This window comes from Pleurodeles waltl, chromosome 8 (assembly GCF_031143425.1).
Source record: "Pleurodeles waltl isolate 20211129_DDA chromosome 8, aPleWal1.hap1.20221129, whole genome shotgun sequence".
NCBI lineage: Eukaryota > Metazoa > Chordata > Amphibia > Caudata > Salamandridae > Pleurodeles > Pleurodeles waltl.
The window spans coordinates 656,687,502-656,698,992 of NC_090447.1; the positions used below are offsets into that span (position 1 = coordinate 656,687,502).

Sequence of the window (11,491 nt, forward strand, 5' to 3'; positions counted from 1 at the left end):
ACTCACGTGCTGTCCTGCCGTGACCGGTCTGTCCTCCTCAGAATCCTGGTCGCAGTCGGATCCTTGAATGGAGACTGCGGTCTGCATGATCTCTTCCTCTTCAATGTCGAGCTGCTCGGTGCTTTTTGATACCATCTCAAGTCTCTCTGCTCTCCTGTCCCGGAGTGTCTTTTTCGACCGGAAGGATCTGCAGGCCTCGCAATTTTCTTCCCGATGGTCAGGGGAAAGGCAGAGATTACAGACAAGGTGTTGGTCCGTATAAGGGAATTTGGCGTGGCACTGAGGACAGAATCAGAATGGAGTCCGATCCATGAGGCTTCCACACGGTCGACCCAACCAGGCCCGAATTGGGCGCACGCCCCGAAGGGCGAGTAAAGATGTTTGTTTCGACTGTACAGAAGTGTCGATCGAAGGTGTAATGCGATCGAAACAATACCGATGAGAAATGAAGAGTTTTCAAGCTTTTCTGAATTGAAGTATCGGAGGGAAAGGAAACACGTCCGAACCCGATGGCGGAAAGAAAACAATCTAACATGGAGTCGATGCCCATGCACAATGGAGCCGAAGAGGAGGAGTCACTCGATCCTGTGACTCGAAAACACTTCTTTGAAGAAAAACAGCTTGTAACACTCCGAGCCCAACACTAGATGGCAGACGTATGCATAGCATGTGTATTTGCAGCTACTCATGCCATCGAACATATATGTGTATATGTATATATATATATATATATATATATATATATATATATATATATATATATATATAAACAGTCCTCACATGAGACTGAACAAAATGCAGTGACTGACAATTCACTACTCATTTAGGTACAAGTTTCTAACAGAGCAAAATGCATCCCAGGTACTTGTGTGTGCCTTACTTGACTGACAGAAGAGAATGGCAGTTTAGCAGAGTTTCATGAGGAAAAGGGTTTCCTGATTAACCACAGGTCACACTGTAACGACCAACCCTAATGGCCCATATATGAAATGTGGACATACCCAATGGGCTGTCCTACGTACCACCAATAGGCACAGTAAACCCCCTAGTAGAGCACACCAAGCAGCCAGAGAAGTCTGCAGACTTGTATGATTGGGCAAACATAATCTAAAAAGACAGGAAGTTAAGGATTGGACTCAAAAGAATGATCACTACCATCACAGACCCAAAAACCACCATGAAAGGGGAATGGATGGTAGCTTACAACAGAGCCCAATACATGCAAATTGTGAGCTGGAATGCTGCAACCACACACGCCCTGAGTCTATTCCAGTGATAAAGGGTGCTGTCCACATATTATCCTTCCCAATGCTGTAGAGTACCATGTTAACTTTACAGTTGCCTGCTCACCTTTATTGGAGGCTGTTTTGTACTCATTGTAGAGATTCAAATGTGCAATCTGTAGCCCACCACTTGCAGTGTACTATCTGTTTACACAACTGAACTGTAGATATGTACGTACTAGGTCGATGCAGATCCTCCAGAATGGATTTCAAGTAAATGGGAGAAAAGGCAATCTAAAAGAAAGACACCCATTCATTATATTACATTAAATAAAGAAGCTTTCTTTGAGCTTCCTTTCATGTTTCTCTGTCTTAGGCTTAGATGCAGTGCCCATCCTGGAGCAGGCAGATGACTCATGGTTCATGTTTTGTAGCAAGCCAAAAAGTACTACTATTTTGTACTCCATCTGGGAGTCTTATAATTTGCCAACTTCTATTGTGTTGAGGCACCTCATTCTGCTTTTCAGAAGACTGAAGTTCCTTTCAGAGGCGCTCCTTTGTAATTGCCTGAGTACATCAACTTATTGGTTATATAAATGTCAGTGAATGTGTATGGTATATCAACCATAATGCACATTGTTGACTTTCACTATTGTATGTGTACCAGACCTAATAATTCAATTAAAATCACATAGAAATGTGATCTGAATTGCGATATTAGGTTTTGTTTACATAAGAAGGTAGAGTGTCACACTAAGGCACCGATACATTGCAATTGTTGTTGTGGTGTTTTAAATCTTTTTGCATTTAGAAAAATGATCAGTAGGGAAGGCCTTTTTAATTGTTTTAATTTGAGAAGCGAAGAGCATGCGTTGAGTACCCACTTCAGAGGACACTAGCAATCATTGTACTGTGCCGCTCTTCTGCCTGGGTTAGTGGTCTAGTCCTCGCATGAATAGCCCAACTTAGAGCGATTGTGGCACAGACCTCCCAGGGAAGGTAGGGTGTTGCTCTTAGGACCTCTACATTGTGCTTTTTTAAATCTTTCTACATTGCATTTAGAAAAATTATCAGTTGGGGGGGGACCTTGTGTCCTTTTTACTTATTAAATTTGAGAAGCAAGGAGCAAATGTTAAGTGCCAGCTTCAGATAACACTAGTGACCATTGTGGTGTGACGCTTTTCCGCCTGCGTTAGCAATCTAGTCCTCATATGCACAGCCCTAACTAGAGCGGCCATTGGTGCAGACGCGCCGATGACAGGCATAAGGCAAGCCCATCTCCACCTGTCTGTGCCCGAATGGGCAAAGGAACCATGCATCTTTCTAGCCAGAAAGGGTGCTGTTCTCACCCATCCAACTCGAGGCACATTGACCTGTTTGCTCTGAAGTCTGCCTAGTCTCCTTAGACACTGAGGTGAGCCCATTAAGATGTACTCTCTGCAATTTTGCACCTAAACGTGATGACAATAGCTGTAATGATATCCCAGGGGAAATGCTGCTGGTACCCAGAGTTTGGCTAGCAACAAAGCAGTCACCTTTAGCAGCATATCAGGTAGCGTATTCTGGTTTTTAGCATTAAGTGTCGCTCGTTCCCAAGGAACCAGCAACACCTGTTCAACTACCTGAGGGATAACATCCCTGACGCCCTGTTCCTGATAGTGATGGCTTCATGGGACGTCGCTTCTGGATGTTATTGCCACACTCCCTACAAATTATTCCATTGCTAGAAGGGAAAGGCAGGTTAAAACAGGAGGCGGGGTTGCTATAATTTTTCAAGTCAAATGTAAAGGTAAAGTACAGCAGCTACCTATTGCTGCTTATGAAGCTTTGTTTTTATCACTATCTTACACACAAATTCAAAGAATTTGGTGCCTTGACTTACTGGCCTCCGAGATATGCTGAGAACTGGTATTCCTTGGTTCAAGACACAATCTCGCCTTACATCCTTAAGTGTGCCAACTTTACGCTGCTTGGAGATTTCAGTATTCATCTCGAAGGTCCCATGTGCAGTCTGAGTGGGACACTTATAGAGCATTTAAGTGTGTTGAATTTAGCTCTCGTTAACTTATTACCCACATATGCTGGCCACTTACTGGATCCCATTTTTTCTACTTTCAAGGACCTTACCATAGACCCTCCCTTGTCGTTATTATGGTTGGACCATTTGCCATCAGGACTCAGCTAACCCCTTCTACAGGAGTGGCTACACCTCCTGTCAAATAGAGAAATTGGTCTAAATTAAAAATTCCTGCTCTGGACAGTCAAGTGTGATGTTCTAAAGCAGACTTGAAGCAGAAAGCTGACCTATGGTCGATCACTGGATTATTCACTAGAAGTAATTTTGCAGCAAAACTCAGTTAACCTGAGGGGCTTCACTCCTTGCCCCATGGTTTCACAAAGCTCTTCGCTTGATGAAAAAAAATTGCAAGGGACTGGAGAGGTCCTGGAGAGGTCCTGGAGAAAGTCCTATGATGAGTAGTAAAAATCGAAAATATTCTTTAACGTGGTCAAGAAACTTTCTGACCCTAGCAAAATATCTCCAACACCTTCGGTGTCTTAGTCACAATGCAGGAGTTGGCTCACTTTTTTGTTAAAAAGGTGGCTGATATCCAACTTCATTTTAGAAGGCTCAAATTGCACAAGGGCAAGCTGGTGACAACCTGTCCAACATCGGTGCATGGCTGCATTCTCCAACAGATGACCTGGAAAGACTGGTGACGCTGGGTCTTCATAGAACAGCCTTAACCTGGATGACCTCATTCGTGAAAGACCTCATGTTCCAGGTTTTTCAGCCAATGCTGTGTTGGAGCCCTGCGCTCTCACTTCTGAAGTCCCCCATGGTTCAGCCCAAAGTCTGATGCTATTCCATGCCTGCGTATGCCCACTTGCGGATCTGGTGGAAACCTACGGCCTAACTCTGTTTTCGAATGCAGATGAGACCCAAGTCATCTTCTCTTTGTCATCTGCACAGGGACATAGCACTGGGGCCCTTAACTTCTGCATGGGTCGGATCTCCACCTGAATGAATAGCAATGCACTCAAACTTAATGGTAATAAGGCCAAAGTAATGGTCTTAGGCAAGAGCCCCCAGCTCTGAATCCACAGCACTGGCTGAAGTCATTGGGGCCTTTCCTGAATTAACCCCCAAAGGTTAAAAAAAAAACCTTGGCTTCTGGCTAGATGAGTGTCTGATTATGAAACCACGGGTGGCCAAGGTGTCCTCCGCCTGCTTTGTAGTTATGAAGTAGCTCATGTGGATGATTCCAGCGCTAGCCTATGGGATGATGATCCAGACCCTAATACTTTCTAGAACAGATTATGGAAACATCCAGTATCTAGGAGTAGACAACGCATCCATCAAACGCTTACAACTAGTCTAGAACTCTGAGGCAAGACTCCTTTACTGACTCCCTAAAAGTGCCTCTGTCTCGTATCTCCTCCGTGAGCTCCATTGGCTTGCTGTGGAAAAACAAATATAGTTTAAAGCCTTATGCTATTTGTATAAGGCAAGGTCTGGAAAAGGACCACAATATATTCAAGAGTTGGTGGTGTCCTACCAGCTTGCGCTCATGCTGCGATCCCTCAAACATTTCCTGTGCGTAGTGCCTGGAATCCGATTGGCTCTTTTGCATACTTGGGCCAGATATTGTGGAATGCTCTACCTGAGTCTTTGAGAAACTGCTCCTCTCTGATGGTTTTTTTAAAAACAATCTGAAGAACTGGATGTTCTAACCCTGGTGGCCTGGCCTGGCCTGCCCTATCTCTACCAAGCGCCAGGAAACCCTTTTTGGGCAGCTGTGCGCTTTACAGGCCGCTATAATAATAATAATATTAATACTAGCAATAAGGAACTTGTAATCCTAATCATATGTGGTAGCCTTCGGTTTCATGCGCTTAACCTGGAGATTTAATGAAGTTGTGTGTTATGAGTAGCTTTATGTCACCTATCATTTGTACATTGCATGGATACTCCATTTTGCCTTTCGTGAGCATATAAGGACAAGTGCTGTGTGTCACTCAGTAACCATATATGTAATCAAAGGTCTTTAGTTCATTAAGGGAAATTGTGATGAAAAATCTTGCTCTGGGATATTGTGATGAAAAATCCTGTTCTGGGTAAAAATCCTGCTCTGGGCAGCTGACCTCTGTAAGTTTGCTATCTCATTGTGCCTAAGCCAGTCCTAAGTAGCAACCAATGGGAGAGGTTGAAATGCTTCCAACACATGGTACCATGTGAAGGCATGCTCTACAAATACAGAGGTGCAGTAAATTCATCAAGCTTTACTAAGGTATGATAGTATATCGGCACTTTCCCCAGTGATGGACTGGGAGCTAAGAGCAGTCTTCGAAAATGTGCTCATGCCCGCCCCATATTTTACAGGGTGACTGTAGCGAGTGAGTCCACCTGTTTCACTGGGGGTGTATAGGATGATGACCCCTCTGCCCATTTGGCCCGAACAAGAGTTCCTTGGTCTTAAATCTACTGTAGGTTTCTCTGTGCCACATACAGCCAGTCTAGCCACGGCTTTCACTACTCACAAACTGTAGATATGAATAACTGTTTCCCAGCATGTGGAACATATATAATGAAGATATAATGTCTGCAGCATTCAGTGCTTAACTTGAAAAGGAAATAGTGCTGGTTCCCGAGGCTGTGCTCAGAATCCCACAGCTGGTGCAATTAAATGTCGGAGTGCTGAATACCAAAGCTGGTAGTTCCAAATCTACCTCAGGTTTTTTTAATCCACTACCAGACACCCACTACCCTTTCATCTCACTCTTGCAGGTTCCTGCTTTTCACTTTGTGACAGTTTTGCGGTCTTTCTTTTCCTCCGTCGTTCCCCTCTACGTGTTTTCCCCTCTCTTGCAGTTGGTAAATACCTGACGGGGGAAAAAAAGGTGCCTGTCCCCAAAAAGAAAAGAAGGTGGTCCCAACTGCCTGAAATTAAGCACCGGTAACATGTAGTCTGTACTTTGGTTACTGTTCTGCGCAACAGTTCCTCTCTCTGCTCTACTGTTTACAGCTGTAGCTTGAATCTTTTTAACCCATATTATGGCTAAATATGCAATTCATTTCAGCAGCTACCCTTTTGGCTTGCTTGCTTATGCACAAACTTGTGGCTTCGGGACTCAATTTATCCCGTTTTTTTGTGTTTTTCCTCAGCATGTGATAATGTACTGAACTGCATTTTTATATGCTTCTACAATGTAGTGGTCAGTCTTCCTTGCCGATTATAGGATAGTTGCTGGCATTTTGGTCTTAGTGGCATTACTTATATTGCGTTTAGAATGGTTTTCACTTTTGTGAATTCTAAAGAAGTGTAGTGCATCAACTGAGAAAACCATTTTCAGGCCTTGGAACTAATAACACAGGAGTCATGTGACGAGGTCTGTAGAATAAATTCATGTTTTGTTTGCTACAGGTCACAATTAAGCAAAATTGACCATGAACGAAGGCACTCCACCAGCAGCAAAAGAATCAAGGCGTAGAATCACAAGGTTCAGCAAAAGGTAAGTGGCATTACCCTTCGTCCTGTGAATTACAACTTGGGAGCACCCCTTCCCAGTAGCCACTGCTGCTACTGTATAAACAACGGGGTTCTCCGGAGCCAGCTCTAGACGTCACCTACCTGCTACACAAGGTGCTTCTAAAGCTGGCCACAGGCTAAAACATGATGATCCTTGGAGAACAGCAGGAACTTTCTCTAACTGGCTGAAGTGAGAAGCAGGCCTTAGGCCCAGCTCAGATAGGGAAAAGTATACCTCACCAAACATAGTGCGGAGCATGACCACTATGGAGAGAAGCAGGTCTTGCTTGCTCTCCTAATGTATCTCTCTTTGAAAGCATCGGGAGTGTAATGCTTCATGTCTTTCCTGGTTTACATCAGCCATCTCAGCAGCCAATTCACAGACCCGCATTCTGAACCAGTTTACTGTTAAAGCCAAACGTCTAGTATATCGCTTGATCCACGGGAAATGGCTGCATCCTGTTGCTGATTACTCACACAATGACATAATACAAACTTTGACAAAATCTAGCACTGAATAACGTAATAGATAATGCTGCTGGTTTTTCTAAATTAAAAACCACACATATTAATCATAAAATCAATCTAAATTGATTAAGTTAACATGTTGCCTTACAGCAGAGATCTGTTAGCCCCATTGTCCCATGTTTGAGGGCGAAGTTAACCTTCACATTTGAGCTTTAATTTTCTTGCAAATTAAACACAGTATGCCATGATCAGATCATAGTAGATGTGTTAAAAACGCCCCTCTGTCTTCAACTAAGTAAAATACAAGACACCGTTTCTCCCGATTTTCAGGCAAAAATGTTGGATGAAACCTGGGAACCCAGCTGTTATTCCACTCTATTAAGTTGGGGCTGGATCAGCACTTACAAAAAAAATCTACAAAAAAGATGAAGGGAATGAATATATGTCAAAACTGAAAGTGAGAACATAGTGTTACAGGCAACGACAACAGCAAAAGAAACAGCAGCAGCACACTTGAGCAAAACAAAAGTACTCACGCAGAATCTATTGGCCAGAAGTTGATCAGAGTAACAGGACTGCAAGACAAAAAATGAGGAGGTGAAGAGAGAGAGGCAGAAAACCCAGCAAAGGAAAAAAATATTATGAAGATGGTTTAAAAAACATTAAGACTTAAATTATATTTTAAAACCAGATGTAATGACTATGTAAGCAGCCATGTATGACACAATGGCAGTCTGAGCACAGAAACCGCTGAATAAACTGCCAAGATGTGATTATTACAAAATGGATGTGAATAAAGTTTGTCATGTTGAAGCAATCGGGCATGCTTTCTTTGCAGCACAGCGGCAGACGCAAGTGTGCTTTGGCAACACGGCCCACATCAAATGCAGGGATCATGTTTTACATTTCAAAGACTTTTGCAAAATATTGTACTTTAGAATGCATGCTCATAATTTCTAAAATATAAGATGTGTGAGCACTTTCCTGCAGAGCGTCTCTCTTTTACTTTTAGCCATTGTGACTATTCATATCCATTTAAACAGGTTGATGTGGTATTGAAGTCATTGCTAGGCCGAATCACCAAGATGGAACGTTGTCCCTTCTTAAAATTAAAAGTCTCTAAAACAAACTACTCATCTTGTAGCCAGAGGTAAACAGGACATTAAGGTGGTCATTTTGACATTGGCGGTAAAAACCGCCTACCGCTGCGGTGACGGCCGCCAAAATACCGCCACCGCAGCTACCATCCATCCACCATATTATGAGCACTGCCGGACTTCCGCCACAAGGAGGGCGAAAATCCAGCAGCGGTCATGGTGGTGGACGGTGGTAAGGTGGCGCTGCTACCACCAGCACCGCCAGGCCAGCAGAACGCCGCCAGCCAAATTATGACAAGTAATACGGCCTGGCGGTGTTCTGCTGGCGGGGAGCTGCTGGTGGTAGCAGCGCCCCTTCCCGTTCCCTCCCGGAAGACCTCCTCGCTCAAGGTAAGTCGGGCTTCCGACAGGGGAGGGCAGTGGGGGGTGTTGTGTGTGTGTCTGAGTTTGGGCATGAATGTGTGAGTGAGTGTGTGAATGCGTCTGTGTGTGTTGTGTTGTTTGCATGGTTGTATGCGTGTGAGTGAATGCGTGTGAGAATGGTGAAGTGAGTGTGTGTCTGCATGTCAGTGTGATTGTGTGTAAGAATGTGTACGAGCATGTCTAGAAGTATGCATGTATGAATGCGTGTATGCCAGTCTGAGTGATTGGGTGTATGCGTGGTGGGTGTCTGTGGGTGTGTGCGTGTATTGGGGGTGTGTGTGAGATGATCGGAAGGGTTGGCGATGTGTGTGTGATGTTCGGAGGGGGTGGAGGGTGCGTGTGTTTGGATCGGGGGTAGGGGAGTGTATCTGAATGTCGGGGTGCACGTGATGATCAGAGGAGTGGGGGGTGTGATGATCGGAGGGGGTGGGTAGGTTAGTGTGTGTATCGGGAGTGGTTTTGGATGGAGGGGGTGTGTGGGGGGGGGGGGTGTCAGGTGTGTGTTGGGGTTTGGGGGAGCCACCGACCGGTGACAGGAAAGGAATTCCCTGTCACGGTAGGGCCTACCGCCATGGTTTTTGTCGCATTGCTAACGCTGCAAAAACCATGGCGGTAGGAAGGCTCATAATGCACCGGCGGTACTGTGCCGGCCGTCGGGCTGGAGACTGATATCTCCGGTCTGGCAGATGATACCGCCATGGCGGTATGAGTGGAGAAGTGGCAGTATGTATGTACAGCCAGCCTGTTGGCGGTACAACCACCACATTAACAATCACAGCCGGAGTCATAATGACCCCCTCAGTCACTAACTCCTGAACTTGGCTTCAGTGGCCAAAACACAATGGCAAAAAGACTCAGCAAGCAAATTAGGGTACGAATAGCTTACACTCTATTATTTCAGCACAATGATTTAAACAGAAAATATCTGTGGTCGGATGAGGTGAATAAAAAAGCAATGAATGTAAAGACATAGGTGGTGCTATTTAAAGTGAATATATTTGGAGTAGTAATGTGTGCAACCAAAGGTTTTCTGCACCCACCTAGGCATTTTTTGTTACTTGCAACTAGCATGAGATATATCTCACATCCATGCCGCAATACCAATATTGAAAAGGTATTGCAATACGTGTCAAGCGGGAAACAGCCATTACAACACAACAGGTCCCATGAATAGCATGAACAACGGATGCATTATAATGCATGCACCTTTACCACCCATAGCCTTAACCACACATTTTTTCCCAATGCGCAGGCCTGTACAATGAATTAAGTTGTAAAGGTATGCATGATAAGGGCATATGCTTAGTTCTGGCAGTTAGGGTATATGTGTGGTAAAGGTGTGGAAAAGGCTATCAACATTGTTAGAGGAAACATAGGCCCCCTTCTGTTTCCTCTTTACGACCTGCCTGCCTGAAGAGCTGCCTCGTCCTGTGGACAGTGAGGTAAGGGGAGCGGGAAGGGTGGGAGGAGGTTTTAGGGCTGGGGGTAGGGGGGTAGGGCTTAAGGCTTAGGACGGTTTTAGGGCTCCGGGCAGGGGGTGAGTATTTTTTTTTATTTCAAGGGTTGGGGTAAAGGGTAGGGGTGTCGTGCTGGGGTCCTGTTTTAGGCCTTGGGGTGGGGGGAGTAGAGCTTTATGGTTTGGAGCAGAGCGTTGTTAGGGCTCATGGTGGGGAGGTGGGCACTGTTAAAAAAGGGTTGGGGTCAGGGGGTCACACTGTTGTCCTGTTTTAGGGCTTGGGGCAGGGGGTACAGATTTAGGGCTTGGGGCGGGGTGGTGTTGGGACTCAGAGTGTTTTTTTTTTAAAAAGGGGTTGGGGGTCAGAGAATGGGTTTGAGCCGGGGTCAGGTTTTAGGGCTCAGGGAGAGGGGGTTTGGCTTTAGGACTGGGGGCAGTTTTAAGGTTTAGGGTAGGGGTCGGTATTTTTTTTTTTAAAAGAGCTGTAGCCTGGGGGAGCAGAGGTCCGGTATTAGGGTTTATGGTGGGGGTCAGTGTAAACCTTAATCACATATATGCATTTAGCATACACGCTTTTACAATGAAATGCGTTGCAAAAGCATGCATGGTAAAGCATATTCGTTGTTAGAAATGCGTGGTTACGTTTATGTATGGTTAAGGCATTTGCGTTTTAACGCATGCTTGGTAAAGGCATGCATTTCAACAGAATGAGTTGTTCCCTCATACAACCATGTAAAACTATAGAACCCACTGTAGTTTACAAGAAACACCTACCCCTTCTTTTAAGAACACACTGGTGAACCAGTTTCCCAACCCTTATCTGGCCCTTATGATAAACAGCCTACATGAAAGGGTTCAGAAGCACTTGGTGCTTTAATCGCTCTACCAATCCATTGTCGGGGATGAGTTACTTTTAAAAATATATATATATTTATTGATTTTTTTATTGCATTGTTGACATAACAGTTGAACGGCATAGTCTATTACAGTTACTGGTGATGTGAAGTATTAGTGGCCAAGCGGCTCTATGGAATACATCATCTTTTTGACATCAAGAAATGCTACAATGATCAATCAGTCATATCACAGTTTATGCGTGTCTGTCAGAATCAAACACCATGTCATAGGAAAAGAGACATAAGATGATCGTTATGCCCCATTTAGGGACCTGCTGTATACGTTGCTAAGGTGGTGGGTGAGTTACATTAAATTATTTATACACAAGATATGACAATTCAACATTAAACAGGAAGAGAACCACCATGGCTAAATCTAGGTGTCTTCTGGTAATCGCAA

At 44.5% G+C, this 11,491-nt stretch overlaps 1 protein-coding gene across 11 annotated transcripts in view; it reads right to left on the reverse strand.

Annotated features, from left to right (window-relative positions):
* The window catches only part of DMD (dystrophin), a 6,960,831-nt gene that overhangs the window by 147,630 nt on the left and 6,801,710 nt on the right, over nt 1-11,491 (reverse strand). For 9 of the 11 annotated variants that reach the window (XM_069204760.1, XM_069204753.1, XM_069204756.1 and 6 more), the window contains one exon: nt 7,756-7,794. The exons of the other annotated variants lie outside the window; for them this stretch is intronic. In XM_069204760.1, the coding sequence (XP_069060861.1) occupies nt 7,756-7,794 (39 nt within the window). The remainder of the gene's footprint in view (nt 1-7,755; nt 7,795-11,491) is intronic. 11 annotated transcript variants of the gene reach the window in all.